The 22,615-nt window shown below is 47.0% G+C and overlaps 2 protein-coding genes across 6 annotated transcripts in view; one reads left to right on the forward strand and one right to left on the reverse strand.

Annotated features, from left to right (window-relative positions):
- The window catches only part of LOC115357229 (calpain-2 catalytic subunit-like), a 123,436-nt gene extending 108,718 nt beyond the window's left edge, over nt 1-14,718 (forward strand). For all 3 annotated transcript variants that reach the window (XM_030048650.1, XM_030048656.1, XM_030048661.1), the window contains exons 4-21: nt 30-163; nt 1,789-1,957; nt 3,108-3,191; nt 3,289-3,374; nt 4,062-4,136; nt 4,265-4,425; nt 5,094-5,263; nt 5,992-6,003; nt 6,522-6,733; nt 7,961-7,997; nt 8,093-8,158; nt 8,581-8,638; nt 10,696-10,760; nt 11,310-11,378; nt 12,142-12,220; nt 12,509-12,625; nt 12,719-12,777; nt 14,395-14,718. In XM_030048650.1, coding sequence (XP_029904510.1) covers nt 30-163; nt 1,789-1,957; nt 3,108-3,191; nt 3,289-3,374; nt 4,062-4,136; nt 4,265-4,425; nt 5,094-5,263; nt 5,992-6,003; nt 6,522-6,733; nt 7,961-7,997; nt 8,093-8,158; nt 8,581-8,638; nt 10,696-10,760; nt 11,310-11,378; nt 12,142-12,220; nt 12,509-12,625; nt 12,719-12,777; nt 14,395-14,418 — 1,677 coding nt within the window. In that variant the 3' untranslated portion in view covers nt 14,419-14,718. The remainder of the gene's footprint in view (nt 1-29; nt 164-1,788; nt 1,958-3,107; nt 3,192-3,288; nt 3,375-4,061; nt 4,137-4,264; nt 4,426-5,093; nt 5,264-5,991; nt 6,004-6,521; nt 6,734-7,960; nt 7,998-8,092; nt 8,159-8,580; nt 8,639-10,695; nt 10,761-11,309; nt 11,379-12,141; nt 12,221-12,508; nt 12,626-12,718; nt 12,778-14,394) is intronic.
- aars2 (alanyl-tRNA synthetase 2, mitochondrial (putative)) overlaps nt 1-22,615 on the reverse strand; it is a 41,539-nt gene that overhangs the window by 7,741 nt on the left and 11,183 nt on the right. Inside the window, exons 16-22 of one of the 3 annotated variants that reach the window (XR_003928083.1) lie at nt 22,152-22,245; nt 19,976-20,084; nt 19,582-19,707; nt 19,259-19,369; nt 16,609-16,692; nt 15,172-15,285; nt 14,767-15,017 (exon numbers count right to left, since the gene is read on the reverse strand). Coding sequence is in view for 2 of the 3 variants with exons in the window: in XM_030048637.1 (XP_029904497.1) it covers nt 14,841-15,017; nt 15,172-15,285; nt 16,609-16,692; nt 19,259-19,369; nt 19,582-19,707; nt 19,976-20,084; nt 22,152-22,245 (815 nt within the window). In the remaining variant the exon portion in view is untranslated. Of the gene's footprint in view, nt 1-14,713; nt 15,018-15,171; nt 15,286-16,608; nt 16,693-19,258; nt 19,370-19,581; nt 19,708-19,975; nt 20,085-22,151; nt 22,246-22,615 lie in introns of those variants that run through there. The other 2 variants (XM_030048637.1, XM_030048626.1) reach the window with 2 other exon arrangements.

The following is a 22,615-nucleotide window of genomic DNA, read 5'->3' on the forward strand; positions in this document are numbered from 1 at the left end:
TGAAGGTGTTTCTTCTTCTCTGCTCTCAGTTCTGGCAGTTTGGAGAGTGGGTGGACGTGGTGATCGACGACCGCTTGCCGGTCAAAGACGGAGAGCTGATGTTCGTCCACTCGGCCGAGGGGAGGGAGTTCTGGAGCGCCCTGCTGGAGAAAGCCTACGCCAAGTAAGTCCAGGTCTACCTCCCCCAGGTGTGGTGCATGAGCGCCTCCCTGTGGACAGGAGGAGAACTTCATGAAGGAATCAGATCCAGAGCAGAGAACGCACGCCGTGAACAAATCCCACAGCACAGCTGGGTCTTAGTTTGAGCGCTCTCTTCAGTCGCCGGTTTCCAAAATAAAGGAACTTTTTTTGCTGTAGCACTGCCACTGTATCACTCCACAGGTTGACTGGGAGCTGCTTAGTTTTAACTGGTTACTTCACCTTTTTTTAGGGTCATTTTCTTCTATTGTTTTTCTAATTTCCATCAGAAAATGAAAAGGGAGCAGGCCGGCCGAGTCTCATCCACCACAAGAATTAGTAAAAATCATTTCCTTAAGAATAAAAAAAATAAAAAATTTAACAAATTAAAAAAATACAACACAGTTACCTGAAAAGTAGCAACAAATAAATGAAAATACATAAATAAATGTATATCTATCTATCTATCTATCTATCTATCTATCTATCTATCTATCTATCTATCTAAATATTTATGTATTGATTTATTTATTATATTTTATCTGTGCATTCATTCATTTATTTATTTAAGTAAATGACCAGAAAATTAGGAGGAAAAAAATTTACAAGATAATGACCAAAAAAAAAAAAAAGAAGAAAAATAAAAACAGACTGGGGTGAATTTTGCTCTGAGGGTGAAATAAAACTTTTTGGATGCACATCGATCTGTTAGATCTATTCAAAACACTGAGGGCCCAAATGGCCCTGAGACGTGTAGGAACGGCCCTGTCTGTCTCTGTCACCTGTAACTCTGCAGGTGGTTTGAAGCCCCGCCCCCTCAGGTGTTGTCCCGACACGCCCACACAACCGCCGTCTGCATTCCTCACCTTTGTTTTTCTTGCTGAGGCTGAGCTCCTCCCTGCAGATCTACATGTTGACACTGGGATCTGCCCAGTACAACCACATTCCTCCACTGGAGTCTGCAGCTCAGTGCCTTGCTCAACTGGTCCTCAGCAGGACTTACTCACTGACACTTCCACACCCAGGGGTTTCTGCAGGTGTGGGTGTGTGAGCCTGCAGCCTAAGGGCTGTTATCCACTTCTGAAACCATTATTTAACCCTGTGGCTGAAACCAGAAATTCCCTTCATTTCATAAAAAAATAAACTCATTAAATTCCTACGTTGGCAAGTAAAAATGAGACTTTCTTTTTTTTTTGGCAGAAAGCTCATGATTTTTACGTACTTCTAAAATATTTTATATATGTTTGATTTTTTGTAAACATAACTTTTTTTTTTAAAAAACATTTTGTAAGTTGGTTATTTTTTGTCTCACACAAACATCCTTTTTTAACTTTGTCGTTTATTTATTTTTTTTTTTAATTTTTTTGTCTGTTTTCCAACAAAATGTTTTTATATATACATTTTTTAAAAGAAATAAAAGGAATTTTGTGCCAGGTCAACAAAATCAGTGCCTGTCCTTGTGGCTGTGGTTTTCTCGGGTTAGCTGGTGAGGAGCTGGAGGAGGAATATGCCGACAGAGCAGCTGCTCATCAGGGAACCAAAACCAAACGCCTGGTTAGCATCAGCCCGTCTCGCCGTCTGCGTCTCACAGCTGATTGTGTTTGCTCGCAGGGTGAACGGCTGCTACGAGGCTCTGTCTGGAGGAACCACCACCGAGGGCTTCGAGGATTTCACCGGCGGCATCGCCGAGGTCCACGACCTCAGCCGACCTGATCCACACCTCTTCCACATCCTGGAGAAGGCCGTGAAACGAGGCTCGCTGATGGGCTGCTCCATCGATGTGAGGCGAACAGGACTTTGGTAGAACGTGGGGTTTAAAATGAGTACCGTTAGGACACAACAGGGGTACCATTAGGACACAGCATGGGTCCTGTTAGGACACAACACGGGTACCGTTAGGACACAACAGGGGTACCATTAGGACACAACAGGGGTCCTGTTAGGACACAACACGGGTACCGTTAGGACACAACAGGGGTACCATTAGGACACAACAGGGGTCCTGTTAGGACACAACACGGGTACCGTTAGGACACAACAGGGGTACCATTAGGACACAACAGGGGTCCTGTTAGGACACAACAGGGGTACCATTAGGACACAACAGGGGTACCGTTAGGACACAACAGGGGTCCTGTTAGGACACAACACGGGTACCGTTAGGACACAACACGGGTACCATTAGGACACAACAGGGGTCCTGTTAGGACACAACAGGGGTACCATTAGGACACAACAGGGGTCCTGTTAGGACACAACAGGGGTACCATTAGGATACAACAGGGGTACCGTTAGGACACAACAGGGGTCCTGTTAGGACACAACACGGGTACCGTTAGGACACAACACGGGTACCGTTGGGGCACAACACGGGTACCTTTAGGGCATAACACGGGTACCGTTAGGACACAACAGGGGTCCTGTTAGGACACAACACGGGTACCGTTAGGACACAACACGGGTACCGTTGGGGCATAACACGGGTACCTTTAGGACACAACACGGGTACCGTTAGGACACAACACGGGTACCGTTAGGACACAACACGGGTACCTTTAGGGCATAACACGGGTACCGTTAGGACACAACAGGGGTCCTGTTAGGACACAACACGGGTACCGTTAGGACACAACACGGGTACCGTTGGGGCATAACACGGGTACCTTTAGGACACAACACGGGTACCATTAGGACACAACAGGGGTCCTGTTAGGACACAACACAGGTACCGTTAGGACACAACACGGGTACCTTTAGGGCATAACACGGGTACCGTTAGGACACAACACGGGTACCGTTGGGACACAACATTGGTACTACATGAATACAACATGGGTACTATATGGGTACTATAAGGATATGACTTGGGCACTGTAGGGGTATGACAGGGGTTCACCTTGGAACCTTTCAAATGTCTGATCTCTGTTTAGATCACGAGCTCAGCCGACTCGGAGGCGGTCACTCGGCAGAAGCTGGTGAAGGGCCACGCCTACTCTGTGACAGGTGTCGCCAAGGTGAGAATACTGCCCCCTAACTGGTGTGTTGTCTGAGGGGATGCTTGTCCTCCAATCAGAGGGTAGCAGTGATCCATCTGTTCCTGATTGGCTGCAGGTGGAGTACCGCGGCGTCATGGAGAAGCTGATCCGGATCAGAAACCCCTGGGGTCAGGTGGAGTGGACCGACGCCTGGAGCGATAAGTAGGTGACCCGCTCCGGGAGGGCAGCCATGTTACTGCGTTAGAGTGACAGTCACAACATCACAGTCACACATAACAGAATCAGCTGTTAGCTTTTCTTTACCCTTCATTATCAGAATGAGTGAGTTAGTCTCTATAAATTCCCCTCATCATTATCAGTTGACCTCACAGACGGAGCTGCTTATAGATCAGATGACTGATTTTCTCTTTAATAAGATGACAGGGCCATCAGACAGATCCACAGCAGAGAAACTTATCTGAGTGATGGAGGGATAGGAGAGGAGGAGGAGAAGTGATACAACTACAGGAAGTAATTTATTGCCGTTTAACCTTTTAAATGGCCTCCAAGCAGACCTGGAGCAGCTGCAGCTGAGGACTCGACAGGTTTGACCTGGACCTCGGGCCTCAGAGAGCAGGACGTCCCTGTTTGTTCTGTCAAGACCCTGTCATCTTGTTTTGTGGTGCGGCGCCGCCCGGGTGCCTCAGCCGGGTGGAGTTAATCCGCTGAATCCCTAGAGACAAGAGTGATGACAGCGCATTTGGCAACCGTCTGTCTGCGCTCGCCGCCGGGTGTTGAAATGAGCTGGCAGACTGACAGACATCACACACACCCGCCAACACAGACCCAGATCTGATCTGGTCCACGAACCTGCTTGCTAATCTGTGTGTGTTTGTGTGTGTGTGGCAGTTCGTCACAGTGGCGTTACGTCAGCGATGAGGACCGGGAGCGGCTGAGCCATCGCTCGGAGGACGGAGAGTTCTGGTAACCACCCGCCGCCTTTTTTACCAACCAGCCAAGCATGTGTGTGTGTGTGTGTGTGTGTGTGTGTGTGAGTGTGTGTGTCTGGGTTCTCTGTGTAAATCTCTGAAATGCGCCCGGCCGTCTTGCAGGATGTCTTTCGATGACTTCCTGCGGCATTACTCCCGCCTGGAGATCTGCAACCTGACGCCGGACGCCCTGACCGACGACTCGTTCTCCAAGTGGGCTCTGTCCAAGTTCGACGGCACCTGGAGGAGGGGCTCCACCGCCGGCGGCTGCAGAAACTACCCAAGTAAATGCCTCTGTTGGCGCTCACCACACAAAACATCCAAACTAAATCTTAACTCTTGACCTGATTTGGGAAAACAGTCATTACAGACGAACATCTCCTGAGCCAACGGTCCTGTCTTAAAGACCCCATCCCACTGATTCTAAATGTTTTCTCCACATTCTCCACATCAGCAAACCATTTCTCACATCATCTAAAAATTTCACTACATTATGTTTCACCAGGGACTATTTTCCCTGGCGGAGGAGGAGGAGGAGGAGGAGGAGGAGGGAGCGTTTCAGTGTGAAAAAGTCCTGAAAAGCCAACAGTGCTGCTGCTTTTAGGAAAACTCATGTGGAGGACTTTATTGGGCTGATGGAAAACTGGAGTGAAGAAAGTGTGAAGGCTCTGAAAGTTCATGTTCATATCGTAGTGGAATGAATGGAAACCAGCAACCTCCTCCTCCGCCAGGGAAAATAGTCCCTAAGCGGGGAAACGTTTTGCTTTCCACAGCCAATCATCAGCTGTGTGGTTTCTGAATGTTGAGGACATTATGAGGCAGATTTGATAAATGGTTTGTTCGGGACAAACATTCAAAGTAGTCCGCCTGGGAAGGTTGTGCTGTAGAGTTTCAATAAGATAGAAGCAGGTCAGGTGTCTCTGTGTCCCTGACCCGTGTCGATGCCTTGCAGACACGTTCTGGACCAATCCGCAGTTTGTGATCAAGCTGGACGAGGAGGACGACGACCCGGACGACGGCGAGTCGGGCTGCACCTTCGTGGTCGGTCTGATCCAGAAGAACCGCAGACGCATGAGGAAGATGGGAGAGGACATGCACACCATCGGCTTCGCCATCTACGAGGTGAGCCGAGAGGAAACCCGAGAGCAACATCTGACCCGCAGAGCTGTCAACCACCGGGGTCGCATTTTTCACAATTCACTGTGTCACTCGAGTCCCAGAGGGTGTTTTTGGGGTGAACAGGCGTCGTGTGCTGTCCGGCATAAAATCTGTTTTTGTTTCGCAACTTTTTAATTTTATTTTACTGCAGTTAATTGTAATGACTGTGAATGAAAGGTGTTGTGAGGCCACAGAGCCGTTTGAGACACACACACACACACACACACACACACACACACACACACATACAACCAGCCCACCGCAGGCTGCAGATCTGAGCGCGTACAGTGACTGAACGGCGGAAAAATCACCTTGTTTACTCCGCTCTGCTGTCTACGGTGGAGTATTAGTGCTACTGTGGGGGGTTTTAAAATTCACAACTTTATGAGAAAAAAATCAGATGTTCTGACATTATTAAGTGGCAAGAGAGAAAAAAACAGTGCAAACTCCTGCTGGTTGTGGAGCTCTAGCAGAGTTTTACTACAGAAGCTCAACGTTAAAACTCCAGAAGATGTCGAGACGTCGGGAAGAAACCGATAACTGATCAGAAACTGATCAGAAACTGATAGATGAGAAAACTGTGGAGGGACAAAAACACGATCCAATCATTTGTCAGTCTGGCGTCGGGTGTCTGGGTGTGTCTTCAGCAGAACCAGAATCTGATGGTGAATCTTGTGTTTTTTCTCCTGCAGGTTCCTGAAGAGGTACGAGGGCCCGGCGTGGACGACACACACACACACACACACACACACACACACACACCTGCTCACTTCCTGTTCCTGTCGGGGGGAAATGATGCTTGATATTGGTTTGATCAGTGATTCAAAATGACATTTAAATGTATCCATTATAATATTTAAGCATTACAAGAGATGGCTTGCACACACACACACACACACACACACACACACACACACACACTATCTCATGCGTGTTCTTTCTTTTTTCTTGTTTTCACCTCTCACCAGCTTTAACCCTTTAAAGCAAATTTAAAGTAAGAAGCAGAGAGAAAGTGAGAAAATTACACAAATACAAATACATAGAATATTTATGTTCATATGGTAAACTAAAAAAAAAAAAAAAGAAAATGAACACAAAGTGAATTTAGTCAAGAGGGTGAAGTAAAACCTTTCAAAATAAAAGCCCGGCCACAGGCTCTGGGTTCAGTGTAGCAGTGGCTCAAACCTGCTGACTGTGTTTCTGTGGCTCTGTGGTTCTGCAGTGCTGCGGCCAGAGGAACCTGCACCTCCACAAAAACTTCTTCCTGCGCAACGCCTCGTCCGCCAGGTCCGAGACCTTCATCAACCTGCGGGAGGTGTGCAGCCGCTTCACGCTGCCGCCCGGCGAGTACCTGGTCCTGCCCTCCACCTTCGAGCCCAACAAGGACGGAGACTTCTGCGTCCGCATCTTCTCCGAGAAACAGGCCGACTTCCAGTACGTTCCAGTGTTTTTCCGTGTGTGGTCTGAGCTGCTGCGGCGGCTGGACGGGGCCTCAAAGGTCTGTGTTCAGTCTCCGGAGAGAGTTGGTGTTGTTGTCCTTGGACCTGAGTTCATGTTTTTAACCGACACGGCGCTCGCGGCGGGAAGCTCAAACTGTCTGATCTTGTGGTGCCGCTGCGCCGCACGGCAACTTTTACAAACATAGAAACAGAGAATCTGACAAACCGTTATCGTTTCACCGCTGCCCGGCTGGCGAGCAGCTGGAAGGACGATGGACGGTTTCTAAACGGGTGAACTGTCCCTTTAACAACAGCGGCAGTGGAGGCCCCAGAAACCCAGAGAGAAAAAAAAAGATTTTTATGTCAGAATGTTTCTCCAAAACTCCAAAACACTGAGGACGACTCTGGTTCTGGTTCTGGTTCTAGTTCAGGCTCAGGTTCTAGTTCAGGTTCTGATTCTGGTTCTTATTCAGGTTCAGGTTCTGATTCCAGTTCTTATTCAGGTTCAGGTTCTGATTCTGGTTCTTATTCAGGTTCAGGTTCTAGTTCAGGTTTTGATTCTGGTTCTTATTCAGGTTCAGGTTCTAGTTGAGGTTTTGATTCTGGTTCTTATTCAAGTTCAGGTTCTAGTTCAGGTTTTGATTCTGGTTCTTATTCAGGTTCAGGTTCTGGTTCTTATTCAGGTTCAGATTCTGATTCTTGTTCAGGTTCTGATTCTTGTTCAGGTTCTTATTCTGGTTCTGGTTCTAGTTCAGGTTCTGATTCAGGCTCTGGTTCGGGTTCAGACTCAGGTTCTGGTTCAGATTCTGGTTCTTGTGCAGGTTCCAGCAGGATCACATGACAGACAGACATGAAACCTCACCTGACACCTCACCTTGTGACCAAAAAAGGCCAAAATTGAAGATAAGAAAAACTATTTGTGACGTAATCTCAGAATTTTTGATAATTTTTGTCATAAATTTTAAAATTGAGTATAATAAAGTTTTAGAGTAGTAGAGTCTTTTGCGTAATTTTTCTATTTAAATCTTGAAAATTCAGAGTTGTTTTTTTCGTGGCCCGAACACACCGTTGTGCACATCAGCCACTAGGATCGAGGAAATGGAGCTCAAGAAAAGATTCGAAAAAATTCTAGTGTTGGGATTATCTCAGATTGTCTCATCCTACTGTCAGATTATTGTGTTTGTATCATCATCATAATCATCATGTTGTTGTGCCTCCTCAGGGAGCTGGAGGACCCGGTGGACAGCCACGTGGAGGAGGTGAGACATAAACTCAAACTCAACATTTACCCTGAACCTGATCTGAAACATCTGTAATCTGTAATCTGTAATCTCTGCGTTCGTCTCCTCCTCAGATTGAAATCGATGAAGACGACGTGGACGACCGCTTCAGGGGCCTTTTTGGAAAGCTGGCTGGAGCGGTGAGACCCAACATGGCCGCTCAGTCGCTCTCTGTGCACAACCACAACGTCACTAACGACAGAGACTCTGAGGCTGGGCGGCTCCAGCAGGGATTATTTAATCTGAGATCACCTCTAATCAGATCAAAGCAAAATCAGATTGAACATGAAGCAGAGCTGCTGCACATTTAGAGACTAATCCTGTAAATCCAGTTCAGTGGTTTAAGGTTTAAATTGAATTTTTAACCAGTTTTAAAGTTTGGTACAAAATCATTTAATGCTCAACCATAATTTAATCTGGATTAAAAGTCCTTGCAGGTGCAGCCTCAGATCCTCAGAGCGTCGTCTCTTTGTAAAGTAAACCCTAAACATGTGGAGGCTGTCATGTGTCAGTGTTCACTCCCTAACCAATCAGATGATGACGATGCTCGCTCGTGTTTCAGGACAGTGAGATCTCGGCCTTCGAGCTCCAGAGGATCCTCAACAGGGTGGTGACCAAACGTGAGTCCAAGGTTCTCTCTGTTCTCCAAGAGGAGCCACTCGGCCCTGTGCTGGTGGGTCTGTCATGGTGGTGGGTTTAAAAAAAAAAACAGTCAGGTGCTGTGACGACAACCCCCGGTTCTGTTCTCGAGGCTTCAGGTTCTCTTCTGGAGGGTTCAGGTTCTGTTCTGGAGGGTTCAGGTTCTTTTCTGGAGGCTTGAGATTCTGTTCTTGAGGGTTCAGGTTCTGTTTTTGAGGGTTTAGGTTCTGTTCTTGAGGATTCAGGTTCTGTTCTGGAGGGTTCAAGTTCTGTTCTGGAGGGTTCAGGTTATGGTTCTTGAGGGTTCAGGTTCTCTTCTGAAGGCTTCAGGTTCTGTTCTGGAGGCTTCAGGTTCTGTTCTGGAGGCTTCAAGTTCTGTTTTTGAGGGTTTAGGTTCTGTTCTTGAGGGTTCAGGCTCTTTTCTGGAGGCTTGAGGTTCTCTTCTGGAGGGTTCAGGTTCTGTTTTTGAGGCTTGAGGTTCTCTTCTTGAGGGTTCAGGTTCTGTTCTTGAGGGTTCAGGTTCTTTTCTGGAGGCTTTAGGTTCTCTTCTTGAGGGTTCAGGTTCTGTTCTTTAGGATTCAGGTTCTGTTGAGGGTTCAGGTTCTGTTCTTGAGGGTTCAGATTCTGTTCTTGAGGGTTCAGGTTCTTTTCTGGAGGCTTGAGGTTCTCTTCTTGAGGGTTCAGGTTCTGTTCTTTAGGATTCAGGCTCTGTTGAGGGTTCAGGTTCTGTTCTTGAGGGTTCAGGTTCTCTTCTGGAGGGTTTAGGTCCTGTTCTGGAGGGTTCAGGTTGTCTTCTGGAGGCTTCAGGTTCTGGAGGCTTTAGGTTCTGTTCTAGAAGGTTCAGGTTCTCTTCTTGAGGATTTAGGTTCTCTTGAGGTTTCAGGTTCTGTTCTTGAGGGTTCAAGTCAGAGTTCTCATGCCCGACCCGACCCGACATTTTCGGGTCGGGTCGGGCCTAAAATGTACGTGAATTGGGCGGGTCGGGTCGGGTCGGGTTCTGTGGGGGATTTTTTTTTTTTTTTTTTTTAAATAAAAAAATAGAATTATGTGTTCTGTTACTGATTATGACGTTTCATTTTTATGTGACTGGTGGAGAGAGTGAGAGACTGGATTGGATTTGGAGGCTAAACTTTCAGTGACAGACAGACAACCAGCTGTGCGAGCGCAGCGCAAACAAGTGAGAGAGAGTTGCAGCAGCATCCCGCTGTGCTGGCAGACTCGGCAGCAGGGACGCTTTTTGCTATGGGCAGTGCAACTGGGGGCACACGGGAAAAAAAAAAAAAAAAAATCTCCAGTTTTCTAGACTACCGTATTGACCCGCACATGCCGCGGCACCATCAGTCGGCATCAGGCGGGCCGGCCGCGGCACCGTCCGATACCGCGCCCACCCGTCAGGTCTGCCGGATCTGACAGGTGAGCTGCCTGATGCTGGCCGGTGCCGCGGCCGGCTCGCCTGATACCGACTGATGGTGCCCCGGTGCCGCGGCCGACCGGCTCTGCTAAATAATGGCGAATTTGGGCTTTTTTTTTTTTTCGGGCTTTATCGGGCTGTCGGGCCTAAAGTTCGGCTAATTAGTCGGGTCGGGTCGGGCCTCGGGCTGGCCCAGTCAGGCCCGGGTCGGGTCGGGTCTTAATTTTCAGGCCCGATGAGAACTCTAGTTCAAGTTCTGTTCTGGAGGGTTCAGGTTCTCTTCTGGAGGGTTCAGGTTCTGTTCTTGAGGGTTCAGGTTCTCTTCTGGATGGCTCCGCCTGCAGAACCCAGCAGCAGGTGGAGGGCAACATTTTATTGTGCATTGTCCCGACAGTTAAATTAAATAAATTGAATTAAAGGAAATGAAATGAGAGCATGGCTCCAGGCAGTGATATCAGCAGTAATCAGTGCTGGTTAAAGAGAGAGAACAGAGCAAGCTTCCAGGCGGTAACAATCAGGTGTTCAGTGCACCGACTTCTTCCTGCTGGGATCCGAGCCGACCGGCTGGATGCCTGCTGGTCGTCGTGGTGACGGTGACTCTGATTGGTCGCCTTCTGTCCTCCACAGGAGAGGACATCGAGACGAGCGGCTTCAGTCTGTCAACGTGCCGCAACATGGTCAACCTGCTGGACGTATCCTTCCGCCGCAAAACCTAGACCCCGGGCTGCAGAGCGGCTCCGCCTCACCGTCTCATGAACCAATCAGAGCCCAGGACCGGGTCACATGTTCAGTTTGGTGACACTGACCTGCAGCTGAAGGCAGGCAGGGAGGTTAAAGCTGACGCGGCGAATCACATCATCAGAATCACACAAACAGTTTTCATGTTTATTATTTATTTATTTGTATTTTATTTATTTCTAATGTTCTGTGCTGATCTATGATCAGCAGCTGACTCACAGCCGCCTCAGGCTGAGGCTGGACAACCCAGGACCGCAACACCAGTCCGTTTCCAGGTTTTCCAGGATGTGTGTGTGTGTGTGTGTGTGTGTGTGTTACATTAGATTAGATTAGATTAGATTAGATTAGATTAGGATTAAATGACATTACATTAAAACAGATAACAACAACACAAATGACTCAACACTAACCCGTGTCAGGTAGACATGATCAGTCTACATGAGTCAGTGTGTGTGTGTGTGTGTGTGTGTGTGTGTGTGTGTGTTTTCCTTGACACACAACAGAAAGACGGCAGTGCTAAACTGGGCCTGGTGGAGTTCAAGGTGCTCTGGACCAAGATCGAGAAATACCTGGTGAGTCTGACCTGCCCCGTCCCGTCCCGTACCCTCACCCCGTCCCACCTCCTCTCGTCCCGTCCCGCCCCCTCACCCCGTCCCACCTCCTCCCGTCCCGTCCCGCCCCCTCACCCCGTCCCACCTCCTCCCGCCCCGCCCCCTCACCTCTCGTCCCGTCCCGTACCCTCACCGCGTCCCACCTCTTCTCGCCCCGTCCCGTCCGTACCCTCACCCCGTCCCGTCCGTACCCTCACCCCGTCCCGTCCGTACCCTCACCCCGTCCCACCTCCTCTCGTCCCGTCCCGCCCCCTCACCCCGTCCCACCTCCTCCCGTCCCGTCCCGCCCCCTCACCGCGTCCCACCTCCTCCCGTCCCGTCGCGTCCCGTACCCTCACCCCGTCCCACCTCTTCTCGCCCTGTCCTGTTGTCCCACCCCCTCGCCCTGTCCTGTCCCGCCCCGTCCTGCCCACTCCACCCCGTCCCGTCCCGTCCCGTCCTGAAGATAAAACACACAGCAGAGAGAGGGAGGGCAGCAGCAGGGAGGGGCAGGACATAACGAACTTTATTATAATAAACTTGAAAACAACAGACTTGGTCCAACAGTTTTCTCAACAATTTCTGGGTCTTTTTTTTTTTTAATTTTTTATTGCTGAGTCACTTGTTGCCTATTTCTGCTTTTGAAGCCTCTGACCAGCAGAAGTGTGTGTGTGTGTGTGTGTGTGTGTGTGTTTTATCTTTATTGTGTGTGTGTGTGTGTGTGTGTGTGTTCTCTGCTGTGCAGGACATTTACCGGGGGAAGGACGTGGACAAGTCAGGAACCATGAGCTCCACTGAGATGTGGGGCGCCGTGGACGAAGCCGGTAAACACCATCTATTAATCTATTCATCTATAATCTATAATCTATAATCTATAATCCACGAGTCAGTGAGTGTGCCAGGCGTGATGCGTTCAGGGTCCGAGCCGAGCGGCAGCAGCAGACTGTGAGCAGCTCAGCTCAAACTTTTGACTCGTTTCCTGTGAACGAAGCGGCTCCGCCCGTTTCCCCGCGGCGCTGACCTCAGATCAGACTGACTGACCTGGTGTGTGTGTGTGTGTGTGTGTGTGTGTGTGTGTGTGTGTGTGTGTGTGCGTGTGTGTGTGTGTGCAGGCTTCAGTCTGAACAGCCCTCTGCAGCAGATCCTGGTGGCTCGCTACAGCGCACCAGACCTCACCATCGACTTCGACAACTTCGTGTGCTGCCTGGTCCGCCTGGAGTCCCTGTTCAGTGAGTCAGATGCATGCTGGGTAAACGCTGTGTGATGTCACTAACCCGTCACATGACACATGACATCATCACGCGCTCTCCTCTCCTCCGCAGAAACCTTCAAGTCGCTGGACACCGACGACGACGGAACCATCGAGCTCAGCTTCCCCGAGGTCAGTTTGGAGCCCGCCGCCTGTGAGGCGTTCACTGACCCTCTGAGGCGTTCACTGACCCCCTGTGATGTTCACTGACCCTCTGTGACGTTCACTGACCCTCTGAGGCGTTCACTGACCTCCTGAAGCGTTCACTGACCATCTGTGACATTTATTCACTGACCCTCTGAGGTGTTCACTGACCCTCTGAGGCGTTCACTGACCCTCTGAGGCGTTCACTGACCCTCTGAGGCGTTCACTGACCCTCTGTGATGTTCACTGACCCTCTGAGGCATTCACTGACTGCCTGTGGTGTTCAGTGAGCCTCTATAACATTTATTCACTGACCTTCTGAGGTGTTCACTGACCCACTGTAACATTTATTTACTGACCCTCTGTTGTGTTCACTGACTGTTGTGTTCACTGACCCTCTGTAACATTCACTGGCTGTCTGTGGTGTTCAGTGAACCTCTGTAACATTTGCTGATCCTCTGAGGCGTTCACTGACCCTCTGTAACATTTATTCACTGACCCTCTGAGGCGTTCACTGACCCTCTGTAACATTTATTCACCGACCATCTGAGGTGTTCACTGACCCTCTGAGGCGTTCACTGACCCTCTGAGGTGTTCACTGACCCTCTGTAACATTTACTGACCCTCTGAAGCATTCACTGACCCTCTGAGGCGTTCACTGACCCTCTGTGACATTTATTCACTGACTGTTTGTAACATTTTTTCACTGACCCTCTGAGGCGTTCACTGACTCTCCGTAACATTTATTCACTGACCCTCTGAGGCGTTCACTGACCCTCTGTAACATTTATTCACTGACTGTTTGTAACAATTTTTCACTGACCCTCTGAGGCGTTCACTGACTCTCCGTAACATTTATTCACTGACCATCTGAGGCGTTCACTGACCCTCTGAGGCGTTCACTGACCCTCTGAGGTGTTCACTGACCCTCTGTAACATTTACTGACCCTCTGAAGCATTCACTGACCCTCTGAGGCGTTCACTGACCCTCTGTGACATTTATTCACTGACCCTCTGAGGCGTTCACTGACCATCTGTAACATTTATTCACTGACCGTTTGTAACATTTTTTCACTGACCCTCTGAGGCGTTCATTGACCCTCTGTAACATTTATTCACTGACCATCTGAGGCGTTCACTGACCCTCTGAGGCGTTCACTGACCATCTGTAACATTTATTCACTGACCATCTGTAATATTTATTCACTGACCATCTGAGGCGTTCACTGACCCTCTGAGGCGTTCACTGACCATCTGTAACATTAATTCACTGACCGTTTGTAACATTTTTTCACTGACCATCTGAGGCGTTCACTGACCCTCTAACATTTATTCACTGACCATCTGAGGCGTTCACTGACCCTCTGAGGCATTCACTGACCCTCTGTGACATTCAATGACCCTCTGTAACATTTATTCACTAACCCTCTCAGGCGTTCACTGACCGCCTGTGACATTTATTCACTGACCCTCTGTTGCGTTCACTGACTGTTGCGTTCACTGACCACCTGTAACATTTCTGTAAGTGTTTGCTGAGTGGATGTGGTGTTCACTGACCCTCTGTAAATCAGGTCACTGACAGTGTGTCCTGCTGTGTGTCCTCAGTGGCTGAAGGTGACTCTGCTGTGAGCGGCGGGCGGCCTGAAGGGGGCGCCGCTGAGGAGAGGACGTATCTAACCTGGGGACTGGAGACGGGCTCAGTTTTATTCTAGACGGGGAGTCGGGATCTTAATATATTAAGTAGAGACAGATTACCCAGCATGCACCTGATGGCGCCATGCGGGACGACGATGTTGATTAAAGTGAGGACCTTTTAGACTCAACTGACAGGAAACGCAGAGTAAGCGTTAAATCTGATGGTTGACTCTACATGGTTCTCACAAACGTTTGCACTGGAAAGAATGAAAATAAAGTGACGAACCAATCAGAGCGACTCGCACCTTTATTTCTTCTAAAACAAAGAAACGCGCACGCACACACACACGCACACACACACACACACAGTGAGACACACACACACACACACACACACAGAGAGAGAGGTCAGTGTGTTAACAAGGCTCCTGGCTCGTTCTGCGGCGGGCGTATTCCTCCGCCCACCTCAGCGCCTCCGTGATGTCACTGCTGCTTCCTGTTCCCTTGGCGACGAGCGCCGAGCCGCCGGCGCTGCCGCCCAGGTGACGACACACGGCCACCGCCCAATCACGGGCCGGCAGCGCCTCCGAGCCCTGAGGGGGAACAGCCAATCAGACGCTTCGCACTGTTTCAAACACACACACTTTTACTATGTCTGTGATGTCATTCATATTCACTGTGAAGACCCCCCCCCCCCCCCCCCCCCCCCCCCCCACCCCTTTTGCCCCTCCCCTCCCCCCGGGTTACCTTTGGCACCTGGCAGGCGCACAGAACCTTCCCAGAATGCTTTTGGTGTGCGAGCAGCATGACCAGGCTGTGAGGAGCGGCGGCGCTCAGCTGGTTCACCGTCTTCATCACCACCTGGAACAGAGACGCCGTGAGGACCCTGAACGCACCGAGGGACCCGAACGCAGCAGGGGCCGTGAACGCACCGAGGGACCCGAACACAGCAGGGACCCTGAACGCAGCAGGGACCCTGAATGCAGCAGGGACCCTGAACGCAGCAGGGACCCTGAATGCAGCAGAGACCCTGAACGCAGCAGGGGACCCGAACGCAGCAGAGACCCTGAACGCACCAAGGGACCCGAACGCACCAAGGGACCCGAACGCAGCGTCACGTTTCCCTGTCCTGATCAGTTCTGAGATGCGACACCAGATCAACGCTCTGCTGCGTTCAGGTCCTCAGCAGATTGACGGGACGGTGTAAAAGCTCCCACCTCTCAGAGAAAAAGTAGAAATTCTGCAGTTTTTCTCGTCACTTTCACTTTTACTCCTCCAGTCTTTGCCGTTCGGGGCGAGCCTGATCCCCGTGTCGGCCACAGGGATTCACTTCCCCTGCGGTGACGTGCTGCTAAACGCCGAGTCACCGCAGGGGAAATGAATGCTTTCAAGAGGAAGAAATTCAGATTTCCAAGTTCCCCTGAACGCAGCATGGGTAGGGTTTTGTCTGCTGTTCAACGTGTTTTTTTTTTTTTTTTCCATTTCATGTCTTCAGCAACATGATCTCTGCACGCTGAAAGGCCTGAGTCACTGAAACTGATGAAACTCTTCAGAGTAAAACTGCTGAGTCATGTTTTGGTTTTCTGCAGCTGCTTTCAACACGTCACCGAAAATCTGAACAAAAACTTTTCAAACCAACAACAATCTGAACTTCCTGTTCCTGTTCCGTCCACAGCGCTGAGTCAGCGCCCTGATCCTACAGGTGCACTTCCTGCTAGGGAACTGGAATTTACTATAAACTCCACAGCACCTGAATGGGACGCAGTGTTTCTGTCATTAAGCTTTTGGCACCCGAGCAGATTCATTTCAAACTCAGAGCCACGTAACGAGAAACGAGCCACAAAAAAAAAAAACAGCAAGAAGTTACAAGAAAACGAGCAAAAACAGAAAACACAAAAACAGAAATGACCTGAAAATAAAATATATATATGTGCGTATACAGTTTTCTGGACACTGTGCCAAGGCTTTTTTTTTTTTTTGAAAGGTTAATTTTCCAGGTCCTTTTACTGCTGATTTCTTCCTGACTGAGTTTTTGAAAAGTGTCAGGCCAACGGGCTCAGGGTCCAAAGGGTGTGTGTGTGTGTGTGTGTGTGTCCGCGGGGTGGGACAGGCTGTGTGTGTGTGTGTGTCCCTGCAGGGTGGGACAGGCTGTGTGTGTGTGTGTGTGTGTGTGTGTGTCCGTACCGAGAGCGAGTCGGTGTCCACCACGTCCACCAGCAGCTCCTCCTGCCGGTTCCTCTGCAGCACAGACTGGGCATGCTCAGCAGCCTGCAGACACACAGAACCCACAGAACCCTTCAGAACCCTGCAGAACCCTACAGAACCCACAGAACCCTTCAGAACCCTTCAGAACCCACAGAACCCTTCAGAACCCACAGAACCCTTCAGAACCCACAGAACCCTACAGAACCCACAGAACCCTTCAGAACCCTTCAGAACCCACAGAACCCTTCAGAACCCACAGAACCCTTCAGAACCCACAGAACCCTCAGAACCCTTCAGAACCCACAGAACCCTTCAGAACCCACAGAACCCTCAGAACCCTTCAGAACCCACAGAACCCTCAGAATCCTTCAGAACCCACAGAACCCTTCAGAACCCACAGAACCCTTCAGAGCTTCTGACAGCAGAACCAACAAAACCCTGATCAATGTTGTGTTTTCAGGACTTTTTCAAACTGAAACGCTCCCTCCTCCTCCTCGTCCTCCTCCGCCGGGGAAAGTAGTCCCTGAGCGGGGTAGGAGTCCCTGAGCGGGGTAGGAGTCCCTGAGCGGGGAAAGTAGTCCCTGAGCGGGGAAAGTAGTCCCTGAGCGGGGAAAGTAGTCCCTGAGCGGGGTAGGAGTCCCTGAGCGGGGAAAGTAGTCCCTGAGCGGGGAAAGTAGTCCCTGAGCGGGGAAAGTAGTCCCTGAGCGGGGAAAGTAGTCCCTGAGCGGGGTAGGAGTCCCTGAGCGGGGAAAGTAGTCCCTGAGCGGGGTAGGAGTCCCTGAGCGGGGAAAGTAGTCCCTGAGCGGGGAAAGTAGTCCCTGAGCGGGGTAGGAGTCCCTGAGCGGGGAAAGTAGTCCCTGAGCGGGGAAGGTAGTCCCAGGGTTTCCGCTAGAAAAAATTGGCACCGGACAACGTGACCGGCAGGTTTTCAATTTACCAGACAAATGTTTGAAATTCCGGTCAAATATTATCTGAATTTATTGAGCTTAAAATTATATGCAGGCTATATAAGAATGATATCAAGGCATGTCAATTTATAGCGTAATCTTTTTATTGAAAAGCGGGCTGTATCAAATAAAATGAGTGCCGTCAATTGACTCAAGTGCGTAACTTCTAAAATAAATGAATAAATATTGCACAAGCCTGCGCTCTTTTAACATGAACATCAAGCAACTACAATCTGCAAACAAAAAAAACACATCAGGGGTCAATTTCTCAAAGCAGGTTTAGTGAAAACTCTGAGTCTGTTGACCCTGAAATGAGGGAAACACAGAGGGAGGTAACTCAAAGCAGAGACAGAGGGGTAACTCTAGCCTGTTTCACAGAGGGAGGTAACTTAAGCTCTCGGTCAGTTACTGCAGTAACAGACTCCATGAAACTAACCTGGTCGGGACCAGGTTTTTCTCATGAAACCTCGAGTTTCTCTCTGTGTCCGTCCGCCCTCTTTCAGCCACACACGGCATTAAACTTCCTCATTCATTCAGTCAGCAGGCCAGTTTTGGCGTGGCATATTAGTTCTGCCGTCTGTTATTTAAAATAATAATAATAATAATAATAATAATTAAAAAAAAAAAAACAGTCAGTAGGCCTTCATTATAAGTCCATTAGTAGTTAGGTGGCGACATTTTTTCACGAACATGGCATGTACTTTCAACAGCGATGCCGTGGATGAAGGTGCAGTGTTCCTGCGCAGAGAATTAAATATTCGTCGGGAGACCGCGCATAGATGTTTATGCTGAGGTCTTACCTGTTTGAACAATGTTTTTATATTTCATCTTAAACTGCCGCCAAGTGCGCTTCTCCCCCGCGGGATTGCACCTAAAGCAGTTTTCCCCTGTAATATTATTGTGATTGGAACGGACTACATTTAAACTTACGCACTGACACGAGCAGCAGTGTTCTCCCACGCCGTCTCCCTCTGCTTTGCTGCTGCAGCGGTGTTGCACTTTTTTTTTTTTTTTTTTTGGGAAAAAAAAACGTTCAAACTCTGTATGAATGCATTAAGATTTCCAATTCAACTGCGGTGGAAAACGCAGCCCGACGCTTCCCTGTTGCCATGGTGACTCGTCAAATCGGGGCTCCATTGACGCTGTCTTTTTCCAGCTGTGGGTCACGCGCTTAACTCCAGGTGAAGCTACTCCGAGTTGATCAAACTAACTCAAATCAGCTGTTCTGGAACCGAAAACCTTCCTGTCTCTTGTCCTGAAGAGTTTCCTCTCTCAGAGTCGATCAGCTCAGAGTTCGGGGTCAGACTCGGAGTTTGTTGAACCTGCCCCAGGCGACTTTGCTGCGCTGTTTTGATCCGGTTCTGCAGAGAAAAACCTCTCCCTGCTGGTACACTGGAGACAGGGATCACGCATGCTATTATTATTATTATTTTTTTTTTTAATAAAATGACGTGGAAATTGACTGTTTTAATAAAATTCAAATTGTGCTTAGAGGGAATATTTTCACCGGACAATTTGACTGGAGGGGTTAAAAATTACCGGACTTCGGCAGATTTTACCAGTCAAAGTCCGGTAATTACCGGGTAACGGAAACCCTGGGTAGTCCCTGAGCGAGGAAAGTAGTCCCTGAGCGGGGAGGGTTTTGCTGAGTCAGCTGTGTGTCTGAGAGTTGAGGACGTCACCTGGCGGCTCTCCAGCTTCCTGATGTTGGTGTTGCTGCTCCTCTGCAGAGCTCGCAGGTGACTCTGCAGCGCCCTCCTCTGCCACTGAGGCATCAGCGCACTGTCCACCGCCTGGGAACACACACACACACACACACACACACACACACACACACACACACACACACACACACAGAGTTAGCAAGTGTTATAAATACAGTTTTCTCAGTTTTCATTTCTTTCAAAAACACGCGACAAAAGGTTTTGATTTGCTGCAGCATTTTCTTCCGGTCACAAGCCGCCTCCCCCTGACCTCTGTGCCGCAAAGCATCATGGGTACATACGTCAGTGAGGACGCCGGCCTCCTTGGCGAGACGCTGGGCGGTGGCGAGGCAGGAGGGGGCGGAGCCTGACAGCCGTGCCGACAGAGAGTCCACTTCCTGTGCCAACACCTGGCCGGTCTCCCGGGCCTGCACACACACAGATACACACACACACACACACAGCTTGTCAGACGTGTTTCCCAGACACAGATTAAAGGAACAGTTCACTGTTCTAGTGTCAGCCCTGCTTCATCATCATCAGACACAGCAGCACCACACCGCTCACTGCAGCACTGATCCTGGTCTGGATCAGCTGCAGTATTGATCCTGGTCTGGATCAGCTGCAGTATTGATCCTGGTCTGGATCAGCTGCAGTATTGCGGTGGGGGTCTCACCTGTGCGGTGGGGGTCTCACCTGTGCGGCCTGCGGTCCCGTCACGGCCACCACGCGGCTGACGCCCCTCACCATCTGTCTCTCGGACACGATCACCAGGTCCTGGATGGCTCCGGTGTGCAGCAGGTGTCTGCCGGCAGAGACGCCACAACCGTCATCTTTATTACCTTTAACAACTCCAACAACTTTATTAACTTTATTAACTCTAACAACTCTAACTACTTTATTAACTTTATTAACTCTAACAACTCTAACTACTTTATTAACTTTATTAACTCTAACAACTCTAACTACTTTATTAACTTTATTAACTCTAACAACTCTAACTACTTTATTAACTTTAACAACTCTAACTACTTTATTAACTTTATTAACTTTAACAACTCTAACTACTTTATTAACTTTAACAACTCTAACTACTTTATTAACTTTATTAACTTTAACAACTCTAACAACTTTATTAACTTTATTAACTCTAACAACTCTAACTACTTTATTAACTTTAACAACTCTAACTACTTTATTAACTTTATTAACTTTAACAACTCTAACTACTTTATTAACTTTAACAACTCTAACAACTCTAACTACTTTATTAACTTTAACAACTCTAACTACTTTATTAACTTTATTAACTCTAACAACTCTAACTACTTTATTAACTTTAACAACTCTAACTACTTTATTAACTTTATTAACTTTAACAACTCTAACAACTTTATTAACTTTATTAACTCTAACAACTCTAACTACTTTATTAACTTTAACAACTCTAACTACTTTATTAACTTTATTAACTCTAACAACTCTAACTACTTTATTAACTTTATTAACTCTAACAACTCTAACTACTTTATTAACTTTAACAACTCTAACTACTTTATTAACTTTATTAACTTTAACAACTCTAACTACTTTATTAACTTTAACAACTCTAACAACTCTAACTACTTTATTAACTTTAACAACTCTAACTACTTTATTAACTTTAACAACTCTAACAACTTTATTAACTTTATTAACTCTAACAACTCTAACTACTTTATTAACTTTAACAACTCTAACTACTTTATTAACTTTATTAACTTTAACAACTCTAACTACTTTATTAACTTTAACAACTCTAACAACTCTAACTACTTCAACTTTATTAACTTTAACAACTCTAACTACTTTATTAACTTTATTAACTTTAACAACTCTATTAACTTTATTAACTTTATTAACTCTAACAACTTTATTACCTTTAACAACTCTAACAACTTTATTAACTTTAACTCTAACTACTTTATTAACTTTAATTTTAACAACTCTAACTACTTTGTTAACTTTATTAATATTATTAACTTCAACAACTTTAACTACTTTATTAACTTTAACAACTCTAACTACTTTATTAACTTCAAGAACTCTAACTACTTGATTAACTTTATTAATTTTAACAACTCTATTAACTTTATTAACTTTATTAACTCTAACAACTTTATTACCTTTAACAACTCTAACAACTTTATTAACTTTAACTCTAACTACTTTATTAACTTTAACAACTCTAACTACTTTATTAACTCTAATAACTCTAACTACTTTATTAACTTTATTAGCTTTAACAACTTTAACAACTCTAACAACTTTATTAACTAACAACTCTAACTACTTTATTAACTTTAACTCTAACTACTTCATTAACTTTATTAATATTATTAACTTCAACAACTTTATTAACTTTAACAACTCTAACTACTTTATTAACTTTATTAACTAACAACTTTATTAACTTTATTAACTTGAACTCTATCTACTTCATTAACTTTATTAACTAACTACTTTATTAACTTTAACTCTAACTACTTTAATAACTTTATTAACTCTACTTTGTTAACTTTATTAACTCTAACTACTTTATTAACTTTATTAACTCTAACATCTCTAACAACATTATTAACTTTATTAACTTTATTAACCCTAACAACTTTAACTACTTTATTAACTCTACTTTATTGACTCTAACTACTTCATTAACTTTATTAACTTTAACATCTCTAACAACTTTATTAACTTCAAGAACTCTAACTACTTGATTAACTTTATTAATTTTAACAACTCTAAGAATTTGATTAACTTTATTAACTGGACTGGCTCTAGTCTGATGGGCTGGTGCAGGGCAGCAGGGACGGTGTGCAGGTTGGGTTCTTACGTTCCGCAGCAGAGTTCCACTGACGTCTGTGAGTCCGTCTGCAGCTGCGACGCCGGCACCGCCACGGACACCACCCGCACCGGGTCGGGATACACCTGAGGACAGGTGGGGGGGTCAGCAGGGTAACACACTGGCCAATCAGCACGGTAATTTAGCAATATGGTAATTTAGCAATAAAGTAATTTTAAATATATAATAATAAATAGAAATACTGCAATTATTATGAAGCAGTTACATGGAAGGCAAATTATTCTTATTTCTTATTGTTCAATAATTTTGTTGCAATTTTATCATTTTTTTTCTTTCAAATTTTGATACATTTTTCGTACTTTTATGATAATTTTCTTGTACTTTCATCTTTAATGTGAAGTGTTTTTGGAAGAAATCCAATTAATTTTCTCACGTTTTAGAAGAGTTCACTTTCAAAGGCCAGGAGTTCTGATTTGACTTAAAGGTGCAGTACG

The sequence above is a fragment of the Myripristis murdjan genome, chromosome 1 (assembly GCF_902150065.1).
Source record: "Myripristis murdjan chromosome 1, fMyrMur1.1, whole genome shotgun sequence".
NCBI classification, from domain to species: Eukaryota; Metazoa; Chordata; class Actinopteri; order Holocentriformes; family Holocentridae; genus Myripristis; species Myripristis murdjan.